General features: G+C 41.6%; 1 protein-coding gene across 1 annotated transcript in view; it reads right to left on the reverse strand.

Moving 5' to 3' along the window:
- Nucleotides 1-2,417: 2,417 nt before the first annotated feature.
- Nucleotides 2,418-25,814, reverse strand: part of LOC124606234 (venom carboxylesterase-6-like) — a 97,753-nt gene continuing 74,356 nt past the window's right edge. The window contains exons 8-9 of the mRNA XM_047138209.1: nucleotides 18,570-18,742; nucleotides 2,418-2,586 (exon numbers count right to left, since the gene is read on the reverse strand). Of these exons, the coding sequence (XP_046994165.1) occupies nucleotides 2,418-2,586; nucleotides 18,570-18,742 (342 nt within the window). The remainder of the gene's footprint in view (nucleotides 2,587-18,569; nucleotides 18,743-25,814) is intronic.

Genomic DNA, 25,814 nt, shown 5'->3' on the forward strand with positions numbered 1-25,814 from the left:
TCGCTTTCTTTTCCGTTGCGCACATTCATTTTTACACTCGCCTGGAGTAGCATCTTAGAACACCAACAACTGTACTTCAGGAATATATCCTGAGGTCTCGAGCAGAAAATAAAGAGTAGAGAGATTATGAGGGCACTGAACAGGTAACTTCGTATATAACAATCATTTGGTATTGGATCGCTGTAGCAGATGAAGAAAATAGGACAGAGACAAGGGAGAATGTTGGCCCGTTTCAAAAAAACAGATAGCAGAAGCCTTCTTAAAGTCTGAAGTCAGTTTCAGAAGGTAGTAGCAAACATGCTGTTCAAGAATCAAAAGATAAGAGTTATACTTGGAGAAGGCCTGCAGGCATGGGAAGGTACAAATGACTCTGAGCACGATGGGACTTAACATCTGTGGTCATCAGTCCCCTAGAGCTTAGAACTACTTAAACCTAACTAACCTAAGGACATCACACACATCCATGGCCGAGGCAGGATTCGAACCTGCAACCGTAGCGGTCACACAGTTCTAGAGTAAATCGCCTAGAACCGCACGGCCACACCGGCCGGCTGGGAAGGTACGAGGTGGATTACATAATAATGAGAAAGTCGTTGTAAGACGTCCCAAGCAACAGATACACATTCACGTCACTAGTTCTGATGGAGAGAAGGTTGAAGTGTAAGAGCATCGTAAAGAATAATCATTGTCTATGTCAGTGTTATCGCAAAGAACAATCATTGTGTATGTAAGTAGGATACTAAGCTGCTGAGAAATGATGATGTCCAATAGATCTCTCAGGACGAGAATAGTGCGATAAAGAATACCACAGTTGCCAATCGTTGAAGACGAATGGACGTCCCTAAGAAGTGAAATCACTGAAGATTGGCAAATCAAAGTACGTGGAAGGTAACTGCTATAAATCCTTGAGTTACAGAGCAAATATTTCAACGACGTGACGAAAGAATGAAGCAATACAACGTTCGGGAGAAGAAGGGAACACAGCAATACAAGTCATTTAGAAATGGAATACATATGAGATGTAGGGAAGCTAAAGTGAAATGGTTGCAAAAAGAATGTAAAGAGATCGAAAACTAAACGGTAGTCGGATGGACATGTTCCACATCTAAAAATCTAAAAATTGTGTTCGAGAATATTAAAAGCGTCGGCGTCTACACTGAGAGTAAACAGTAATTTCGTCATAAACGCCAAGGAGAGAAATGTCGATTTGGAAGACACGTGAGATCAGATATGAGAGTTGGAATTTGACAGAGGTTTGGATAACTCACAAACAGACGACCAATATCTACCATTCTTTCAGAATTTCTCAACTGTGACATCCGAACCATTGAACGATTATTAGGTTAGTGTGTAGAATTCGCGAGACTAGTGACCACTGGGCTTTCAGAAGAATGTAATCCACTATATCTCATAGGTACCAAAGGCAAATAAATACGAGAGATTTCCTGCAATCAACATAACGGCTGCTGCATCGAAGTTACTGATAATAATAATATACATATGGCTGAAAGAGAAAACTGAGATTCTCCTTTCGGCCAGGGGAAAGATAAAGGTGCCAAAAAAGCTGCGAGCGACCGCTACGGTCGCAGGTTCAAATCCTGCCTCGGGCATGGATGTGTGTGATGTCCTTAGGTTAGTTAGGTTTAAGTAGTTCTAAGTTCTAGGGGACTGATGACCTCAGAAGTTTAGTCTCATAGTGCTCAGAACCATTTAAACCAAACCAAAAAAGCGGTTCTGGTGTAGCGCTTGATAATGGAAGCAAGACTTAAGTAAACTGAAGATACGTTAGTAAAAGAACTAGAGTCTACCACAAGAAAGGACGTGGTCTTATTTCTCCGGCAAAATATAACCACCATAGAATGGTGGTTTTGCACTATAATTTACTTAGATCAGCTTGGAATGCGGCTACACAAGTAATTTTATCGAATCATTCACATACTCAGGTAATATATAAATTGGAACAGAAACAAATACTTTTGTCAGCCAACACTGTAGCCCATTCATGTATATATCTTAGAATTTTCCCCTCTTGGTGAACGTAAAACAGCTATAGAAATAGAGCACCTTCACAGAACAGCGGAGTTCTTTTTTGTGAAATCAGCGTCTATGGATTTCTAGAGTAAGTGTGTTTTGTGACCCCGAAGTTTCGATATTTTTCCCTGTGAAGAAATATGTTCAAGTGGTCCATCCAAGCGGTCAGGAAATGACGTTAGCTTCGGAGTAAACAAATTGCCTGAAGTATAGTTACGTTTGGTTAAAATGAATGAAAGACAGCAAAATATAAAAACAATGTCTAGGCAAATATTTTAGTACGCAGCTGTTATTTAGAAAAATTACATTTAAAATATTTCATGCTGCTTCCATGAGTTACTGAACGACAGTTTCGAAACTTCCATGTGACTTCCAATGTGACTCCATCAGTAGGTCCCAGGAGACGGTTCTAGTGGTACGTTATCGTTCCAGAAGTCCATTCGCTCGCCAAGCCTGTCGTATGCGAGCGAGAAGTTGGCCTGCATCAGCAGGTAGCTGCGGCTGCTCAGGTCGTACGGCTCCCACACCACGGGATCCGCCTCAGGGGTTGGATTCCTGTAGAAAACGTTCCTGTGAATCTGTGATTACGCGTGATTTTGGTATGTTATCATCTGCAATTTGTAGTATATTGCTGAAGCGAGTTTTCTATTTTTCTGTATTTTTTCTATATGTATATCAGAGATGTTCCATACGAGAGGAAGTAGAAAGTTTTTAGTGTGGACCAGAGATTTCGATTATGCGAATATTAGTTTTCCTCACATTGTCTTAGTACAATGGAAATTCCGTGTGGCTAGAGCCTCCCTTCGGATAGACCGTTCGCCTGGTGCAAGTCTTTCGAGTTGACGCCACTTGGGCGACTTGTGTGTCGATGGGGATGAAATGTTGATAGTAAGGGCAACACAACACGCAGTCCCTGAGCGGAGAAAATCTACGACCCAGCCGGAAATCGAACCAGGGCCGTTAGGTATGACATTCCGTCGCACTGACCACTCAGCTACCAGGGGCGGACGTTTTCTTGGTATGTGTTGCGCAGTAGCGTAAAACAGATGTTGACTTCATGTGAAGCTCCGTTTGTACAACTTCCAGAAGTAGCTGTGTAGCGTAGCATTCATTCAAATAAATGATGTTGATCATTGTACCGTCACACAATTCTCCCTTTTTTATATAAAATCTATAAAATGGGCAACAATTCATTCATGGACGCACTTTCAAAAATGGCTCTGAGCACTATGGGACTCAACTGCTGAGGTCATTAGTCCCCTAGAACTTAGAACTACTTAAACCTAACTAACCTAAGGACATCACAAACATCCATGCCCGAGGCAGGATTCGAACCTGCGACCGTAGCGGTCTTGCGGTTCCAGACTGCAGCGCCTTTAACCGCACGGCCACTTCGGCCGGCGGACGCACTTTCCTTGACCGACATATCGGAACAGCAACTACAGATATAATTGGCGATAAAATGCGCCGTACAATACTAGACATTGCGAAACTAAAGCATCGTGAAACAGGTAACACCACGTCCGCAGCGAATGAAACAGATGAATATGTTTTACTCAGAGCTTATGGCCTTAGTGCGAAAGAAGTCTTTCTTTCTTGTTGGCGATCTCGCAATGGGTAAAACAATTTATGATAACTGTTAGCAAAGTCTTCTTGTGCAACTGAATGAACATCACATCCGAAGGTGCTTGTCGTGAAAGAAAACCTAGCCTGAATGCTATCCAACTGATACTCCTGTATTTCCATGCACGAGGTGGTGGTTAAAAGTTAATCGTTGTTTCAACATAGAAAAAAGCCACTTCTACAAATGAAGAGTTATATGAGAATACGATATCTACTGGGTGTGTTACCGCATCGCCTCATCAGAACCAGCGCTCAACACAGTAGGCACACGGGACGTGCATGTGCAATTTATCTCCAACTTTTCGACTTGGGAAAAAGTCGAATCTTTGGCATGAGCGACATAGATTATCATACCGACAGATAACGCTGATGCTTTGCTGTAGAGGAATGTCTCCAGAATAAGTGGTTAGAGTGTGGCAAGCAAAGTGGGCAGCAAGTCAACAACAGGAGATGATCGTAGAATTGTTCGACTGTCTCTGACAGCTCGACGTTGAGACCAGCTGAAATCCGGGCAGTGAGTCACCACGAACAGTCGGGAACTGGTTAAGAAAACCGAGAAACCTCTAGCGTCGTTAATGTCTGTCACTACACAGAAACAACAGGCATGGTTTAGATTCAGAGTCCACTCGACCATTGAGTGGAATACGTATTGGCTCGAGTGTTAACGTTGTCAACTCTACTTCTTAGCATGAGGACTGCAATGGGATCAAAAGAAGAACTATTTTTGAAATATCTCCTCCGGTTACTGCATGCCGCATTTACGCCCAGGAGAGCTAGTGACGTCGTTACCAGAGGATGGCACAGCCGACAGTTGACAGCCCATCGTCAGCGTCGTAATATCACAGGTATATTTTCTCTTTGTAGTTTTTAACGTAACATCTAAGCACATAAGTTTCCTTCAAAGCTTATTTGCGATCTACGACTCGATGTAATGATATTACAGACCGCTAGTTTACACGTGTAACTGTGCAGCGCAAATGAAAATATCACAGTAGAATGAGTCTTCGTCTTAAAAAGTATTTGAGTCCACATAAGAGATTTCGAGATTGCACCCAACTGCAGATGAAAACATACGTTTCAGTATGTAGAACCGGGTGAGCTCTATATGTTAAATGACGGTATTCCTAGTCACAGGTAATATGAAAAGCAAAACGCATTTCGGCTGCGTAACGTAAAAAACCAGTTTACAGAACTGCCACTGCTTGTCACCTTCTGAAAATTTTAAATAAACTCAGGTATCCTTTCAATTTATTATTATTGGTTTCCAGTATATAAGAGACAATTTTTTTTGCTGAAAATTTACGATTATTAAAATTTACGATTATTATGTGCTGATAATGTTACTCTCTGAGAAGGTTTACTGAAGTAAAACGTATTTGCCTTTCATACAACTCAGTAATAAAAGAGACAGATAAGGTGATTTCTATAATACATATTGGGGTATTTGTTTCATAAATATAATATTAACATTATACATAGACGTGAATACGACAAATTATAGAAATGACGTCCAACTCCTGAACAGTTACTAAAAAATACACTAGTCAGTATTTTGATTCTCCTGAGCTGCTCTGTTAGCATAAATTTTCTACAGAAGCTAAATAGTAATTACAAGTACTCATACCCATATTTTACGAAGTTGGTCCACATATTCCTCCGTACTTGATCGTCTTCGGATTGTGGGTCCAAGTTATAATTAAGGTCGCCGTTATTGTGGAGAAACAGGAATTCTTGCTCTCCTTCGTGTTCAATACCTGAAACGAAGACGTTTACCGGTCAACATCGTTCACAGTACTGAATGACGGGTTGCATCAGCAAAGTAAATAACTACACAGAATACCACGAATATGTAAGAATGACTTTCACCATTTATTTGGGAAATGTAAAAATTCAAGACGAGGAAGAAATCATCTCACAGATGTATTCAAATGGCTCTGAGCACTATGGGACTTGAAACATCTATGGTCATCAGTCCCCTAGAACTTAGAACTACTTAAACCCTACTAACCTAAGGACATCACACAACACCCAGTCATCACGAGGGAGAGAAAATCCCTGACCCCGCCGGGAATCAAACCCGGGATCCCCGGAGCGGGAAGCGAGAACGCTACCGCACGACCACAAGCTGCGAGCAGATGGAGTATTGCTTCATCTACCGTCTTCTACTCATTCTTTGCACACTCACTAACAACAATCAGTAATGCAGATTTCTTGGTAGTAAATATTTCATCACTTACAGCATTTGATAAAACTGATGACAGAGTTTACAGTAGGAGCACAATATCCCAGTATCCACACCCCTTCTTGGATATAGAACCAGTTTGATCAGAAGCACAGCTCAAGCACACTTCCTTTCGGAAATACTACCCATTCATACCACCTACGCTAGCATTTGGATGCGGACTCCATACACGCTTCCAAAGTGACTTTTCACTGGATGAAACACGGAAGACTTACAATGCATTTGTTGTTTAGTGCTGAGGACCTGTTGTGGTTACTTAACGTACTGCTTCCATCTGTTTTCTGTTTTAAAAGATATCTTGAATTTTAGATTGCTTACTCCTATTGTATTGTTGTTACGTCTTTGGAGTATTCCCTGTGTGTAAGCCTTCGAGTATAATTTTTTTTCATTTTATTGTTATTTCTTAATACCAGGCAGCTTCCACATATAGAAACCAGTTCTTGTTATTATTCCATCTTGTAGTGTAAGAAATGCCAACGGCCTTGCTGCAGTGGTAACATCGGTTCGCATCAATCACCGAAGTTCAACGCTGTCGGGCTGGGCTAGCACTTGGATGGGTGACCATCCGGTCTGCCGAGCACTGTTGGCAATCGGGGTGCACTCAGCCCTTATGAGGCAAACTGAGAAGTTACATGATTGAGAACTAGCGGCTCCGGTCTCGTAAACTGACATACGCCGGGAGAGGGGTGTGGCGACCACATGTCCCTCCATATCCACATCCAGTGACGCCAGTGGGCTCAGGATGACACGGCAGCCGGTCGGTACCGTTGGGACTTCCAAGGCCTGTTCTGATGGAGTTTAGTTTTTAGTGTAATAAATAATGAGGTGAAACAAGTCATGGGACAGCGCTATGCACATGTACGAATGGCGGCAGTATCGCGTACTCAAGGTATAAAAGGGCAGTTCATTGGCGGAGCTGTCGTTTATACTCAGCTGATTCATGTGAAAATGTTTCAGTGGGATTAACGGACTTTGAATGCGGAATGGTAGTTGCAGCTAGATGCATGGGACATTCCATTTCGGAAATCTTTAGCGATTTCAGTATTCTTAAATCCTTTGTGTCAAAACTGCGCCGAAAATAACAAATTTCACACATCGCCACTCACCACGCAAAACGCAGTGGCCGACGGCCTTCACCTAACGACTGAGAGCAGCAGAGGTGGCATAGAGTTGTCAGTCCTAACAGACAAGCAACACTGACTTAAATAACCGCAGAAAAGAATGTACGACGTACGATGAACGTCTCTGTTAGGATAGGGTAGCGAAATTTGGCGTTAACAGGCTATGGCAGCAGACGACCAACGCAAGAACCTTTGATAAGAGCACTTCATCGGGCCTCTCCTGGACTCCTGATGTATCGGTTGGACCTTAGACAACTGGGAAACTGTGGACTGGTCAGATGAGTACCGATTTCAGTTGGTAAGAGCTGATGGTAAGGTTCCACTGTGGCGCTAACCCCACGAAGCCATGGTTCCACGTTGTCAACAAGCCACTATGCAAGCTGGGGGTTCCTTGTGTACATTGTGTTTACGTAGAATGGACTGGATGCTCTGGTCGAACTTAGCCGATCATGGACTGGAAATGGTTATGTTAAGCCATTTGGAGACCATTTGCAGACATTCATGGACTTCATGTTCCCCAACGATGGAATTTTTTGGATGACAATGCGTCATGTCCCAGGGCCACAGTTGTCCGTGACTGGTTTGAAGAACATTCTGGACGTTGGGGCAAATAATTTGTCCACCCTGATCGCCCGACATGAAACCCATAGAATATTTATGGGTCATTTATAGAGAGGTCAGTTCGTGCACTACATCGGTAACAGTTTTACAGTTATGGGCAGCTATAGAAAGCACTGCTCATTGCGACCCAGCAGCTACACTGCCAGAGTGCTGGGACATCCAGTTCAGTTAACGTCAAGAGGGCAATGTGAGTACTGGCTGTGTATCACTTCTATCAGCTTTGACCGACATTGATTCATTAAGTAAAATTCTAGTGGCGGAAGTGTCACTGAGGTCGCAAGGTTTGCGCATTATGGGAACCGTTTGCTACATTGAAATCACAATGTAAAGTCGAAGCAAATAACGATGTCGTGGTGTGCCCCTGGGCAAATTCTGCACAGATATACTTAACGCTAAATACAGTTTTAGAACAAAGGAACAGAGCTATAGTTAACATGGATTTGGATTGTGAAGGTCGCTGGGAGCAGTATCCTTCATTTAGATGCTGACCACTTTGGAAAACAGTTTTAACAGTTTCCTCACCCTCTTTAGGGAGTAATGAAAAACAAACATTTTCGCTTGATATCCTTCTGGACTGTGAGCAGCATTACTTGGTGATGCTTAGTGAGACGAAAGAAGTGTTGAATGAAATTACAGAGAAATCCAGACCTTTAGCTGCTTACAGGCGTTGATAAATATCAATGGCGACAGTTGAAAATCTGTCCCCCAACCAGGACTCGAACCCGGGATCTCATGCTTAATGGCAGATGCACTATCCCTCTGAGCCATCGAGGACACAGAGGATAGAGCGACTGCAGGGACTTACCTTTGACATGCTACCCGTGAGACCCACATTTCCAGCTTATTGTCCACACACCACATTTGTAGCGACCCTGCCCACTATGCTCACTATAGAGCGCCTGCCATGTAATCAGGAGATCCCCAGTTCGAGTCCCCGTCGGGGCACACATTTTCAACTGTCCCAGTTAATATTTATCTACGCCTGTAAGCAGCTAAAGGTCTGGATTTCATTGTAATTTCATTCTTCGACAGCTGCAAAATAACCAATAGTATCTATTCTTTCGGACATGTTCCGAAAGAACAGATGCCATCTTCATATAAATGAGGCTTATCGGCCAATGATCTCCTTCAGTGCATGCACTCATATTGCCCGAACTCTAACGGGAAATGGTAGATTGACTGCCGCGAATAATGAGCATAGCGGGCAGGGACACTACAAATGTAGTATGTGGACAATAAGTTGGAAATGTGGGGCTCATGGCGAAACGTACAAGAGATAAGTCCCTGCAGTCGCACTATCCTCTGTGTCCTCGATGGCTTAGACGTATAGAGCGTTTACCATTCAAGCAGGAGATCCTCTCTTAGTGGCTTTAAGTGTACTGGCAGCAAAACAATGGGTAATTGTGATTCTTGTGTTTTCATAATGATACCATAGTTTTCTTTATGTTGAATGTGAATACGCTTCTCTTCCGTCAACTTGAGGCACAAGGGTTCGTTGTTTCCATGTTCCTGTCCGTTGGAGAAGCGTTATACGGCATCTGAGAAGACATTGACTTGAACATGATGTAGTCTGAAGGATCTGACTAGCGGCAAACTGATTGCAACTGTGCATAATATGGTGACAGTTGCCTGCTTTGTTCACCACACCACGAGCGAAGTATCAAAGAAAAATTTATTTGGGAAGATACATTTTATAACAAATGCTTTTAACTCTCTCATCTATCAAAGCAGAGTGAGTTGTGCGTTTCTGCGCGTGGTAGTTGTAAGATTGATCTTAGCAAACTATTTAACTGGCCAGGTTAATATTCTCTTTCAGTATCATTGTATTTCTGTTTGTATCTTGTTGTGCTTTAAATTATAGTCGTTAATGTTTCACTGCCAGAATTTAAAAAAATTATATGTAAATAATTATGTAAATTATATGTAAATCTCATTTTGCAGGGATTACATGTAGAATATATTATAATCCAGATTCCGTCATTTTTGTGTTATTGGGTTTGTAAGTTTCTACATACATACATATATGAAGACATGGAAATATCTCTGAAACAAACATGAGAGCCAAAAAATTTACGGTTATAATTTGTTCGTCTGAGAGGGGTACGGCCAGTGGTATCAAATTCAAACCCCCTCCCCACGCCATGTGTGAGGGCGGGGAGCAACTTAGAAATCTTAAACACTTATCCTCAGGTTTATTCCAGATTTCGATTCTACGAAACAAAATTCACAAGTTTTATCTGAAAAATTTTTGGGTCCGAAACAGATGGCGCTGCAATACGAAAAATCAAGATGGGTAGAAAATAGGATGTTTCAAAATGCTGTCCACTGATACCTGTGTTAACCCCCCTCCCCCACCTTCAAGGTGTGAGGGTGGGACATGCAGTTATTTCATAACTTTTAATGGGACTGCACTGTCTGTTGTGATAAATCGTAATTTGCTTACACGGTCACAGTGACGCGCCGAGCACTCCCCTTTTCGTTATGTTGGAGGCATACAACGTTGCGAACCGGGTTTCTCATTAAAAGTTATGAAATAATTGCCTCTCCTACCCCAGCAGCTTACAGATGTGGGATTAATTCAAGTGTCACTGGACAGCATTTTGAAACATACGATTTTCTGCCCCTGGATTGCATTTTGAAACATTTTTCCGATTACAGTGTCACGTATAGCGAAACTAAAAAATATCATCATCATTTATGTGTTAGACTGGAATTTTTTGCTATCATGTCTTTTATTGTGAATGTTTTACTGGTTTCCATGTTTTTATGATAGTTTGTCAAATGTTTTGTTTCCAGTTTAATACCCTGGAAAAACCGTAAACATGCATCATCATACCAGGCGGTGTTCACATCAAGACTGCTGGTCACAGAAGCTACTGCTTATACTACGTTAGGTGCAATACTGCACCTTTTATAATTTTTTACCGCATGTCTAGCATGTGATTCTAATTCTTACGTACTTGTGTCAAGCCTGATGGCAACAAAATTGTGTAAATTTAAAAAAAAAAAAACCTGTTGAAAACGTGATTTCGTCTATTTCGTTAAATGAATTTGTTGTGTTTTTTCCGATTTCTGTCGTTCCTCAGTTATCTTCAAAATTCATGGAGGTATGTTCCGTCCTTGCAACTAAATGAAATTCAGTTTGTTTTTTGCTGCATTCGTTTCGTTTCGTTTCTTTTATTTATAAAGCACCTTCACGGGCCTGTAATGCATGTTTGTTTTTACGTATACAATATATCAATTATCTGTTAGTTACTAATGCGTTACTATGTTACGTTTTCTCATGTTTTCTTCAGATTTGAAAGATCTCTGAACACACGAAAAACGCTTGAAATCGGAAATCTGTTATGTGGGGACCAAATGAACACTTTTCAGGACCACACAAGTGGGCTAGCAACACTGGAAATCGTAAGTAATGACAGACGATTATTTAACCTCATGAAACTAGTGCTACAAAAGTTGTTTCGGATCTGAAAAAGAAGATAAATACATGAGAAAACGTAACAGAGTAGTACATTTGTTACCACTATATAATGCATTTATTATGCATATAAAAACAAACATGCGTTACAGGCCTGTGAGGGTATTTCATAAATATGGCAGAAATCAAATTGCCTTTCATTTAGTTGCAACGATGGATTTCTTTTTTTTTTAGATCGTTACATGCAATACCTTCGTCTGAGTACATGATATTGGTGCCTTTGTGACTGACAAAGGAGTCAAAGAGGCGGACAGGGGTTTCATGCTTTAAAAAGTATGCAGTAGCAGTTGAAGATTAACAGTCAACAACTGCCAGAATGTAGTGTGACCGTGCTGTGGGTGCAGCTCTATGGTGAGTTGGGCTGCCCACTAGAAGTAACCACAGAGAACGTGAGTGACCTAAGTGCTGCTGTAATTGTTTGTTCTACCTTATTCGCAGGTGTGCAGGACAACTTTCTGTTCTTAGTCCAGTAGTCCATCACAAGCTCAAATTTGCTGAGTTCTCATTCAGATTAACCATTTATGAAATCATGTTAAGGATTTAAAGCCAGTAAGTACAAATCTGGAACAAATTCCAGAATTTATGAATTTCAAAGTAAGGTTATGCAGTTGCAGGTCGTACGTAAAGCATTAGAATCGTAAGGCACATCATTTCATAGTATATGTGATTCCTCTTAGCTAAGTGAAGCATCGGCTGATGAATTGTTGATTGGTGGTGGTATAGAGACATATAAACAATTTTAATAAATTACCTCAGTCTACTTTACCGATGATTCAGTACCTACTGCAAATGTGCAAGAAAACTCTTAAACCCTTTGGTTCTCCATTCGGTTAGAACATCTCGTATCCCTCAACTTTCTCATTCATTAATGACAACTGAAGAAGACCACACACATTACAGATTGTCCCAAGACTCACCAGTCTGAAGTAGTGATGGAGGGAACCTACACTATGAATCCTGCAGAATTGTCCATAAATCCGTAAGAGTACGGGGTTGGAGATCTCTTCTGAACAGTACGTTACAAGGCATCCCAGGAACGCTCAATAAATTTCATTTCTGGGGAGTTTCGTGGCCGGCGGAAGAGAAGTGTTCCTGGAGCCATTGTGCAGCAATTATGGACGTCTGGGGTGTAGCGTTGTCCTGCTGGAATTGCCGAAGTCCGTCGGAATGCACAATGGACATGAATGGATGCAGGTGATCAGACAGGATGCTTACGTACATGTCACCTGTCAGAGAAGTATCTAAAGGTATCAGGGGCCCCATATCACTCCAACTGTACATGCCCCATTCCATTACAGAGCCTTCACCAGCTTGAACACTCCCCTGGTTGTTTCCATACCCGTACACGTCCATCCCCTCGATGCAATTTGAAACGAGACACGTCCGACCGGGCAACATGTTTCCAGTACTCAGTAGTCCAATGACGGTGTTGACGGACCCAGGCGAGGTGTCGTGCAGTCATCAGGGGTACACAAGAGGGCCTTTCGCTTCGAAAGCCCCTGTCGATGATGTTTCCTTGAATGGTTCGCATGCTGGCACTTGTTGGTGGTCCAGCAATGAAATCTGCTGCAATGTGGGGAAGAGTTCCACTTCTGTCACGTTGAACGGTTCTATTCAGTCGTCGTTGGTCCCGTTCTTGCAGGAAGTTTTTTCTGACCGCAGTGATGTCGGAGATTTGATCTTTTACCGGATTCTTGATATTCACGGTACACTCGTGAAACAATCGTACAAGAAAATGCCCAGTTCATCGCAACATCGGGAATGATGTGTCCCATCGCTCGTGCGCCGACTATAACACCACGTTCAGACTCACTGAAATCGTGATAATCTGCCACTTTAGCAGTGGTAACCGATCCAACAACTGCGCCAGACGCTTGGTGTCTTATATAGGCGTTGCCGACAGCAGCACCGTGTTCTGGCTGTTTACATATCTTTGGATCTGCATACGCTTCTCTATACCAGTTACTTTGGCGCTTCAGCGTGTATCTCATTAACTTATTCTTCAAGTAAAATATCCATTAACTAAATTTAGTTGGAGTGTATTTGGTATAGTTGTTGCTGAGGTTTCGCAGATCGGTGGGACACTGAAAGATTGAATAGGTTGTTCAGGAGAATTTATCTAGCAGGGTTAGGAATCAGCTCACTAATAAGCATTTTTTACCAGTATACTCTCGCGAAGTGACACTTGCCAATGTATCTAACAAATTAGAACCACCTTCTCGGCATTATGCTTAGGAATCACCGAAGAAAACCTGAAACTGTCAGCAACATTTCGCTGAAACTTAAAGAATGTAATAGACTAAGAGCTCTTATAAGCAATCTCTTCCGTTTGTGTGCACAGCTGCCGGTCGGTTTGGCCGAGCGGTTCTAGGCGCTGCAGTCTGGAACCGCGCGACTGCTACGGTCGCAGGTTCGAATCCTGCCTCGGGCATGGATGTGTGTGATGTCCTTAGGTTAGTTAGGTTTAAGTAGTTCTAAATTCTAGGGGACTGATGACCTCAGATGTTAAGTCCCATAGTGCTCAGAGCCATTTGAACGATTTGTGCACAGCTGTTGACCATGGACCTGCGTGAGTCTCATGGGACTCAGGGAGTAGCGCGTCTGCATCTTTAATTGGGAGTGGTACTTTATTTCTGCAGTACATGAAAATTCTCTCTATTGCAACTCGTCAGTCAGCATTGCTTGTCCGTGAATGGACAGTTGCTACTGTTGGTAGCTGAGGTTTGCGATAGTGTATGCATTCACATTAGTCATGGCTAGGTTGTGACATTACTGCAATTACCACACTTATTCTAGATTATTCTGGAAAGAAATTGTATTTCAGAATTCAGCCTCACCAGATTGGCAAATTTTGTGACCTTACGTGTACCCCAGGTGCAAATACCGTTGATGATAATCCTATTAAATGAGTGCCACATTTGAAAGAGGCGGAGACCAAACAGATTTTTAAGGTTTTTCAGTCAGCTTCCAGATTTATTGATCAATACATTCGGTGTTACCATCTTAGACTCAGTTGTCCAAGGGGGTGATCGTTTGTTAAGCAACATAAATCACGTATCCACTTCAAAAGTGGAAGTTTTATGCCAGATTATTGGCAGATTATTTGCTGTAAGTATTATAAGGCAATCCGTCTAGTTAATGGGCCATCCAGTTTATCCCATGCTTCATCTCTCTTTCTGGAACCCAAGGGGAATAGCGCGATCTGTAGGCTACTGTGCTCTCAATAAAACAATTGTCTGGCAGTTAGTTCGCCTGCGGGACTTACGCAATTGTTTCACCTGATTTGCCAGGATGCGCTACTTTACCGTGTAACACTTTAATCAGCTCAAACAACAGTTACCCTTAGCAGAAGAATTTGAACCTCTGACAGCATTCTGTACTGACAGGAATAGATTTTTACTCAGTCAGTTCCATTTGGTTTAACGAAAGATGCAGCAGTTCCTTCTGTTTATTGGGCTCAGTTTTGTTGTGAGCTTGAGTGTGTTCATAATTAACTTGACGATGTAGTAGTAAATATTAAAACCTTCAGGAAGACTTAGATCACTTAAGCAAAGGCCTTTTTTGCAGTATCAGGCTTAAATGTTAAACCATCTAAAGTTAAACTGACCATTGGGATCAGAACTGATCAAGAGTGCATCAAAGGATTCAGAACAAAATGTTTCCCGTTAGCCTGACTCTTGAATTAGCTGAGCCATAATCAGAAAGTTTTTAGTGAACCGATAGTCAGCAGGTGGCCACTGATACACTTCCTCTTTCACAAAGAAATATTGCAGGTTACAGCTGTACTCCTCAAGTGCATGACAGCGACAGAATACGAGCCGTGTACGCTGCTAGACCCTTTTCTGTAACTGAAGTGAAATATTGCGTCTATCAGTTAGAAACGTTAGCGGTCCTTCACACTTAGGAGAAATTTAAGTTCTACCTCAAAAATAAGGATTTTTTGTCGAAAACCGACAGCGAGGCCTTCAGCTGGGTGCCTGAGCGTTGGACTCTCCGCATTTTCGCCTTTTGGTTTTCTATGAAGCGTGTGATGGGGTCAAATAAGTAGATCCTGGAGGCCTCGATAAATTTGTGCTCCTGTTTTTTCTATTCCAGATTTGATTGAGGTCGAGAACACTTATCCGGGATCGTTTCATGATACCGAAGGTGGGCCATGGATTTCAACGGTATTAGCCGAAATGCCTTTGCTTTTGTTAATTTAATGGAAAAAACATGATCAGGAACCAGTCGTAGCCGGTGTTAGAGGCTTCACGTTGCTGAACGAATTCAGGTCACCAAGTTAAAAATGGACTAAGATGGAAAATTAGAAATTCGCCTAGCCCTGGACCTCGTCCTTGCCAATTTTCGCTATTTTCATGAACCTTTGATTGGATTACGTCTGGGGATCTAAACATCCATGGTGGCGATTTAGGAGCAACTCACATGGCCAACACTAAATACAGATATAAGAAGTGTGATTACTGATTGTGAGGCATATAAAGTCGGTAAGCGTAATCCTAGTAATCGTCGTGGTCTTCTCCATTCAAGTTGTGAAGAGAAGGCTATAGAAAAGGCTTTTGCGCATTATTTCTGTCCTCTTTCTCGCATGAAAAGTCACGATAGGTACACAGGGTCTAAACTATAATTGTTTACGACGTAGTGTAGAGAAAGTGGAGACGAACACATTCATGCAGAACAATTGGGTCTATTAATTTGGTAAACCACCGCAAACTGGCGAATAAAAACCAACTAAATTACAGCGCATGTAACATTGGGCGAGATTTCGAATATTCTCTTACACTCTACGGATAAACTAAGGGTCCTAGAAGAAAACGGTGAAGGACCCTTCTTGTAGGAAATCTAATGAATTTTAATTTTGTACTCGGATACGCTTTCGCTAGGGGCTACAGGTTTAGAGCTATTGTGTAAAACTGAAACTTCAGTGGTTACGTCTGTGAACTTCTGATCTTTAAAAAGCTTGTCGTTTTACATTCAGTACCATTACGATTGCATAGCACATACCATGTTCACATTCCGGTGGATATTATATAACACTCGCTAAACAGGTTTGTTAAAAATAAAAGCCCAGCTTGTCACAAACCTTTTGACACTTTAATGATTTTCTTTAAAATACTACAGCATTTGTGTAGTATCCAAATCATGTCGGATTTAGACTTAATCTGGCTTTTGTATAAATTTCCCTCTTCGCCTTCCATGCGAATTCAATTCCCTTAACTATCCAGAGCTTAATTGAGATTTTTTTATAAGCGGATCTTCTGGATAACGTTGTACCACCTCTTTTAATCCTTTTAACCTACTCGTCAAAATTTGTACTCTGTTTTCATTAATAAACCTTTATTGTTTCGCGTCAAATACCTCAGGGCTGACAGATTTTGCGTTGTGCTTTTCCAGTATTTGTGCATCCTAATCAGATAGTCCATTAACAATCATGTAGACATTGTTTTATCCTGAGCACTAACTACACTGACCACTGAAATTAGATCGAAACACCCAACTAACGATTCTAGTTCGTTTTTCCTGTTCATACCTTTCAAGATATTTGTACTGGAATCTCCACAAACTACTATTTCTTCTTGTGTAACGGGAAGCTCAATAATGCGTCTGGATTTCTCATTAGCAGCTGAAAGTTTTTTAGATGTATATGTAGACTTACGTATCAGAAAAGTACTCTGCAATAACAACCCACAAGCAGTTGTTTCCAGGTTCAGATCAACACTCTTCTATACGTCTCTTAGCATCTTATCCCTCTACCAGTTCTCTCCTCATAACGTCGTTCTTCCCCTTGCCTCGCTACACACTTTCCGCTGTGCACCTCGCACCCTCTTTCACCTACCTTCTCATACCCTCTTCCTTTTTTACCTGCCGGCTAACCCTTTTCGTCTTCTACGTACCTCCTACACTTCCCGTACCTTCCTCAACTTTTTCTTCCCCTCCCGTTCCCCATCTATCTCCTCTTCCTCGTCCTCCCCCCCCCCCTCTCTCTCCCCCTTCTTACTCTCAATCTTCTCTTCCCCTGCACTCCGCCTGTTCCTCTTCGCGTACCCTCTATCTGTCGATCTCCTCCTCCAATCTATCTCTGTCCACCTCCTGAAGTCTCCCACACCACAATGGGAGCTACGTTACTCTTACCCCCAAAATACTTTATTCCCGACCGTAAGTGTTATATGTATTGTTGTAGTTGTTGAGGTCTTCAGTCCTGAGACTGGTTTGATGCAGCTCTCCATGCTACTCTATCCTGTGCAAGCTTCTTCATCTCCCAGTACCTACTGCAACCTACATCTTTCTGAATCTGCTTAGTGTATTCATCTCTTGGTCTCCCTCTACGATTTTTACCCTCCACGCTGCCCTCCAATACTAAATTGGTGATCCCTTGATGCCTCAGAACATGTCCTACCAACCGATCCCTTCTTCTGGTCAAGTTGTGCCACAAACTTCTCTTCTCCCCAATCCTATTCAATACTTCCTCATTAGTTATGTGATCTACCCATCTAATCTTCAGCATTCTTCTGTAGCACCACATTTTGAAAGCTTCTATTCTCTTCTCGTCCAAACTATTTATCGTCCATTTTTCACTTCCATACATGGCTACACTCCATACAAATACTTTCAGAAAAGGCTTCCTGACACTTAAATCTATACTCGATGTTAACAAATTTCTGTTCTTCAGAAACGCTTTCCTTGCCATTGCCAGTCTACAGTTTATATCCTCTCTACTTCGACCATCATCAGTTATTTTGCTCCCCAAATAGCAAAACTCCTTTACTACTTTAAGTGCCTCATTTCCTAATCTAATTCCCTCAGCATCACCCGACTTAATTCGACTACATTCCATTATCCTCGTTTTGCTTTTGTTGATCTTCATCTTATATACTCCTCTGTATATATGTATATATGTTTTAAGTTTCGTTAAAGTCTATCCTCTGGTTTATAAGGAGTCGTGGAACACACGTTATTGTCCTCACAACTCCCAGTAATTTCCTTTCCATAGTCAATTGCTGCTGCTAAAATATACTGAAAATATACCGAACCGCCACAGTCTTCCATCAAAGCGTCATAGCTGTAAAAACTGATAAAACGGGTAAAATTATTCCTTACTGGATATTAAGATTCTAAGTTTCATAACCTGATCATGTGATAGTTTCCCAGACTACATCCATAAATAACTAAAAGTAATAGTGGAAGCATGTTTGACATTATCCACATGAACACACAGCGAATTCGCAACTTCAGGGAATTTCCGCACTAGCTACACATTTATTTTTGGCACAATCAGTTCGACCCAAAAGGCTGTTAGCAGCTGTGGCTGTCTCAATTAACATGAATCCATTCAGGTGCGAGATAGAATAGACTCACGTTGCTCGAGATAGCCACATTGATAATATCCTTCAGAGCCAAAACCGGGTGATGTGTAAAATAAATTTTCAAATTCTTTTTAGAGCAAGGCACAAACGTTGCAGATTGTATCTTCGTGTACGGCCTCCGCTTGAACTCACCCCATTCGTTTGTAGGTACGTTCACCCCGCGATAGTCGAACTCGTAGTAGTAGACTGGTAAATCAGAAACTTCCACTATTCTTCTGACGAGTGCGTCAGTGGGGTTGAAGAAATCTATGTCTTCACTAAGCTGAAAAAATGAGACAAATGTATTACAGCAGAGTCTGATAGTATATTAAGGTTTAAGAGGGCTTGCACTACATGATTTTCTCGAAGCTACGGTCCCAGGTTCGAATCCTGCCTCGGGCATGGATGTGTGTGATGTCCCTAGGTTAGTTAGGTTTAAGTAGTTCTAAGTTCTAGAGGACTGATGACCACAGCTGTTAAGTCCCATAGTGCTCAGAGCCATTTGAGCCATTTTGTCGAAGCCTGCCTCAACCCTAATAATTAAATAAGACAGCGCCCCACCAAAATAACGTAGGTCCCTCAGTAGATCCCACAAGAGACTCTTTATCTCGATTTATCAGTGGTTTAATGAAAGTTGTGGCATAGTTCTTTCATTAACGTAACGGTCTGCGTGAAATATCTATTCCAACGTATGCCTGGGCTTTGGTGTAGATTTGAATGTGTACTTGACGCATTCTGGTTTTGCGGCCTACCCATTGTGATTTTGTGTTCACAAGTCGAAGATTCAAATGATTCCGATATTTACAGTATCGAACAGCAACTCCTGTCAACTGCTTTGGGTTAAGATATTTTTTCTCCTATAGTATATGTTATATACTTTCCATTATCACTACTTCTTCTATGTACCAATAAATCTTATCGTGTTTTTCACATTACCGCCTACGTCGAAAGTTAAGAAACGTCAGTGGGAGGTAACCGACGCGAGTACTCATCCTGGGGTAAATATTAACCTCTGGTATTCGGTAGCGAAAGGAAAATGCTGTTGCGATCACCAACAAACCGGTTATGTTGTGGATTAAATGCCGAAGGCCTCCACAGCCTGTTATTGAGTGAGAACATGTGTCGGTCATGATGGTGCAGCACTCGCCAGATACATATAAAGCACTGCAAATCATTATCATTAGAATATCAAACGGTATTATTTCGTAACCTGCAATCCTTCGCATACAGAACGATGTCTTCGCTGTTTAATAAGGAAGCCACGAACTGGCACATGTAGATCTGCGTACGACTGCCACATACTAAAGTGTACTAAGACTATCGTAAGTGTAGAAACTTTCTTTTAGCCTCCTGTGAGAATCTTTTCGTCTCAGAGTAGCACCTACAGCTGATATCTCAATTATCTGTTCTGTATATTCTGAACCCTCTCTTTTCCTAAAATTTTTGCACTCCATGGCTTCTTTATGCAAGTTATTTTCAGATGACTTAACGTATGTTCTTTAATCCTGTCGCTTCTTCTAGTCAGTGTTTCCACATTTATTCCTTCCCTTATCAATTCTACGGAGAATCTCTTCAACCCAGCTCACTTAATTTATTAAGTTTTAGCGCCTTTCCGTTAAACGAAATTTCAAACGACTCGAATAACTAATTTTCGATTTTTCCTCATACACTATGATCCACTTAGATCACCATTCCGTGCTCCAGACATACTTTCCCAGATTAAGGCCAATGCTAGATATTAACATATTTTCTTTCATAAAGAATGCTCTCTTCGCAAATGATTCTTTCATGTATCTTCCTTGTTTCCTCTATCTTGGGTTACCATGCTTCCAATTTAATTTGTGTTTTATGTGAGGCAATATTTTGATGTTAAGGTTGTCACCGATTTCATTGCCACTGCTTCTTAATACCATCCACTTTCTTTACTGACTCTCAATCCTCATTCAGTTCTCAGTTCGCTGTTCATCCCATTCAGTAAGTGGGTTAATTCTTCACCACTTTTACAGAAGATAGTAGCGTCATCAGAGAATGTTATCACTGATCAACTTTCATTCATTGTAGAGGTTGCCTTGAGTAACAAATTAAGGATAGGGACTGATCCCCAATAATAATACTCAACGAGCTACGGAGCGCCCCGTCACTACAATTGGCAGAATCTGTTGTGACAAGTATGGACATGTTAGAGGCCATCGAACGGCCCAAATACCTTCAGGTCCATTTCTAGAATTTCCGCTTGCGGTACATCAGCTTTATAAGTGAGGTGGATGGTCTAGCAGCAATAGTTTCTCTTGTAGCTACAACACTGCACGGTGTCGCTGGATGAATTTTCCACAGATGAGTTCATATTCACAATATGTTCCTCAAGGCATCATCTAAAAGCCATCTAGGATTTGCTAGCAAGCTTATATTTTCGTTACACCCTGGATACCTTTAACTGTACGGAAGATACAATGCGTTCCTACCTTAAGGACTTATCAATCTGAGAACTTCGCTCTGTCTTCCATTCTCATTATTCATACTGATACTACACGTGAAAGGAACTACCTGGTGCGTTTTCACGACCAAATCGCTGAATAGATTTCGATGACATTGGATATGGAGATAGGCGGAACCCTGACGAACAACATAATATAATTTAGAAAGTAAGAATAACAGTCCATAAGAAGGTGAATGAAGTAGTGAATGGAAATCTTCTTTTTACATCAGTGGACATAAATCGTGTTAAAAATTACGAGGGTTGGAACTTTAATAGTGGCAACTATTTATTTACAGCTCGTAGAAAATAGATACGTGAAGTTTTACTGACCTTCAAAGTAGTCACTAGCAATGTGTGTAACCCGTTGCCAGCGATGTGGAAGGCGAAGGATACTCTTAGAAGTGCCAGTTGTGTTGACAGTTCGAGCGGTGCTGTCTATTGCCCGACAAATTTGTAGCAGTTCGATGCTGTTCATTTTTGGAACACAACCTGCGACCAGCTTAGAGACATAAGTGATGACACTTTCTGCAGGACCTGACCATCATCTTGCAGGACAATGCTCAAGCACGTACAGTGCAAGCTGTTACTGATTTGTCTGACTGATGGGGCTGCTAAGTGCTATACCACCTACTGCACTCCACTGACTTGAGCCCTCATAAGTTCAACTCGATTTCTAGACTGTAGGAAACACTTCACGGCATTTGCATCAGAACTGTTACAAATTAAATAGGAACCCCAAGCCTACGTGAAAAGTTTCTGTTACCTTGAGGTGTGATAATATAGGCGCTTCAAACAACTTCCTAACCAATTTTTTTTTTAAATCATCTCTGCATTTATCCATCCAGGACCACCTGTTTTTCGTAAGAGTCTGTGAAGTGTCTCGCTATTTAATATTTGACGAACTGACACTGTAACTAGATAGCGAAGAAGCATCTTAATTGTTTCCTCAGCTTATCAGGGTCAGAGCTGATTCCTTCCTGTCTATGAGATATCCTAACAACGGTACGGCTTTCTGCTTAAACTCAGATTTATTAAAGACCTGGTAGAGCGCATCTTTCAAATATGTCTTTCAACATCCTCATATGTTCCTCCCACGTTTTGCTTCTTATCAAAATATCGTCCACACATACCATAATCTTCTTCTTTAATTCGTCCCCTAACACTCGGTCCATGGTCCCAACGAATGCCGACGTGTTCAAGCCGAAAGGCAACATTCTGCATCCGTGATGTAAAAAGGTGGGGTACGGTCCCCATTCAGGGTCTAGTCACGTTTTTATTGTATCCTGACGTTAAATTAAGAGTGATACAAAATTTCTGGCTTACGAGCTCTTTTATGATTTTGTATATATTTGCAGTGTGACCTCTTTCCACTTTGTTAACTTTTTCTAACGTGTGGGACAAACCTCACGTAGCCATTCATTCTTGCCAGGACAACCAAATGGCTGTTGTAATGACTATGAGCTCTTTCTATTACGCCTGATGTAAGAATTTCCCCACAGGTCCTTTTTTTTGCCTATCGTATTTTGTACCTCAATTATGAGTTAAAAGTTTTTATCTGTATCTTGGTTAGTGGACCCTTAATTACTCCTGATTTATTTGTAAAAACTTGTCTGTATTTTCCTATTAATTCTTTCAGCTACCAGGTTCTTCAGATCCTAAATTTGCAATCGCAAAAATTTTTCTGTTCACTTTTTTCCGAGGAAATGCACCTTCCTCTTCTTCATTGGACGAGTTTGCCCTCCATTGTTTACTGTCCACCAAATTCTCTTCTACTTCTTTTTATTCGTCTTCATATGCTGCTACTTCGTATATTCGGCAAAAGCCTGGTATACTGCCTAATATTGTTTCCTCAAAAAAATTCACCATTTTCTCTTTTCCTTGTTCAAGGAACCACATTTGATTTCTTCTCTAGCTTATTTCAGCACCGTGTAGCTAGAGTTACTGTTGTAAATCTATTTCGACTTGTCAGTCAATTGTTTTTCCATATTCACCAACATTATTAGCTTTTTATCTTGAGTCCATTAATCCGCAGACGCAGTATTTCACTTCTCAACTTACGTAGTTCACTCTACACGTTACTTCCGATCGCACATAACTGGCTTCCTGAATCAATTAATGACCTTCTCGCGCGTACATTTTTGCCTCCACAATGTGTAGTGTTACTGTCTTTTCATACAGTATAATACTTTCCTCTACGAGTTCTCCCTCTTCGTAATTTAAAATCTGTTTTTATGACGTGTACAGGATGAGTTTATAATGATATTACAAACTTTCAGGGATTATGGAGAAGTTTGTGGTAAGAGGCCCTGGTCCGGAAATGACCAACTCTAAAGTTATAAGCGAAAATCTTTCTGACACTTTGACAGCGGACCTCTTCTACTGTCAGCTCTTTATTGCCGTATTTCTGGAATAGGTAGTATAGACCAAAACAAGAAAAAATGTTTAGTAAAAAGGGCTCTGAAGCAGACACTTTCAGCTTTGAGCATTTGATCATCTTTGTTACTGCGAAACACATCTTTTCTACTGAACAAGTGCTCCTAGCATTTAATGTACGCATTTTACAGCCCACGTTTTCAATACGATTTTTCTGTATTGGTCCACACTACCACCTCTCAGAATATGGAAAGCAAAGAGATTACAACGGAAGAGGCAACAGTTGGAAGTATCAGCAAGATTTTCGCTTATAAGTTTCGACTCTGTCGTTTCCGGACCAGAGTCACACACCTCAAATTGACACATTTACTCTTTCCCATTACCTCCGAAAGTTTGTAGTATCATCATGGTACTACACTACATATTTCTCATCCCATCCATTACCTCTGTTGGCCCCATGCTGTTCGTTTGAAAGTGGGCTATTCCTGAAACTACTGTTCGTTTCCGCGCCGTCCTTGGTCACCGGATCCGCGACATTGCTCGGCTCCACCCTTCGTATCTCCCTCGCGAGCCGCGTCTTTCTTCATCTTCTCGCCCGCCTGTTGTTTTTTGCTCGCCGTATTTGTAATCAAAACCGCCTCTACTACTATGTTTTGCCACTTATTTCTGGTTCGCTTCCCATTTCGAGCTGTGATCCTGCGTTACCGAAGTTTTCTCTTTGCGTCTCCGGCTGTCTTTCCTCGTATTCTAACTTATTCTACGGTTTTGATCATCAATCCTATTAAGTGACTACGTATTTCGTGCGATAGTCTTTGTACGTGGTGGTATTTTCCTGTTTCCAGCTGTCTTTCTAAAAACTCATCGTGTGTCCGATCCACCTATCGATTATACAGGCGACTGCATATTGAAATTCAAATTTCGTCCTGCTTGCACTTTGAGCAGCATTTGTTTAAGAACTTGTTCTCGAGCTATTCTTACATTAAACTTCCTTCTCCAATTGCGAATCCGAATTATATGGTTCGTCGTCTATTTGGTAGACGAAGTAGGCAATCTACATTTTGTCATTCCATGTTCCCGGCAGTACGTCGTGAAAATCTGATGAATGCAGCTGGATGTAAATTTAGGTTAGGCTGGAAATTATTGAATTGTGTACAATTTCCACAAGAGGGCCACTTTTAACTACAACTGTTGCGGTACAGTTCATTGATCCAGTTTCACTGCTTAGTTTGCTACTTGGTGCTTGCTCGATCAGTTGTGCTGTTGTTTGTGTACTTCTTTTAACATCCCTCTACCACTCGTTTCACGTCTTCCACTTTTTGTTTGATTTCTTCTACGCGTACAGTGATTTCTTTTGTTTTGGGAGTTCATGTCTGCCAGAACAGCTGTCTTGTCTACCTCTTTTATTACGTTCAGATGCTGCTGTTTCTATCATCCTCTAATGTTTTTAATTCCTTTTTCGTGTCTCCCTCTTTGTTGCTTTATTTTTTCTTTCGTTTTCTTCTGTGCTTCCTGTCCCGTTTTTATCTCCTCACATACTCCTTTCTTCTACGTTTCAAACATTCTCCCAAAAGTCGCCATTCATTTTCATTGATTCTGTTTGATTACTCGAATATCTGATTTTACCTCCCTGTCCAGCCCCTTGTCATCCTCACAGGCGTCACTGGATATGGATATGGGGGAGGGGGGCCGCATTTGTTCAGCACACCTTTCTCCAACCCGTTATTAGTTTACGAGATCGGAGCCTGTACATCCCAGTCAAGCAGCTCCTCAGTTAGCCTCGCAAGGGCTGAAGGGATCAAGCTTACCAACAGCGCTCAGCAGATCCGGAAGGTCATCCATCCAAATGATAGCCAACTCCGATAGCTCTTTTCTTCGGTTATCTAATGTGAACCGGTGTTAACCACTGCGCCAAAGCCGTTGGCACCAATTGATTATTTGAGTTCTTTCATAGGGTTATCTGATTTTTCACGTAATTCCACCACTATTGATGATTTGTGTTGCTTGTTTTCGTCTCTCATTATTGACACGGAAACCTCCATTATTTGGTCGAGATCTGTACCACTTCCTACTTTAGTCATCGGCGTTTCTCGTATCTGCGTACGTGTCATAATCACTATCTGTACTTGCCACTGCGAGTTCTCGCTGTACCATTGTGGGTGTGCTCACTTCAACTGCGCTTTTCATCGGTGTATGGTGAGATTTCCCAAGCTTTCTTGTCCAGAACTCTGCTCAAAGCAGAGTTCTCTAAAGTTACAGGCCAGATACTCCCTTTCTCGTGATTCATTTTATTCCCCGATAACAGTTGCTCCGTTTCACTTACATTCAACTCCCAATTGTTCTGAAATTTCCTGGAAGATTGAAACTGTGCGCCGAATGAAGACTCGAATTCGAGAACTTTGTCTTTCACTGGCAAGCACTCTAACGACCGAGCTACCCAGACACGACGTCCTCACAGCTTTTCTCCCGTCAGTAACTCATTTCTTACCTACCAGTCTTCACAGAATGT

Source organism: Schistocerca americana, chromosome 3 (assembly GCF_021461395.2).
Source record: "Schistocerca americana isolate TAMUIC-IGC-003095 chromosome 3, iqSchAmer2.1, whole genome shotgun sequence".
NCBI classification, from domain to species: domain Eukaryota; kingdom Metazoa; phylum Arthropoda; class Insecta; order Orthoptera; family Acrididae; genus Schistocerca; species Schistocerca americana.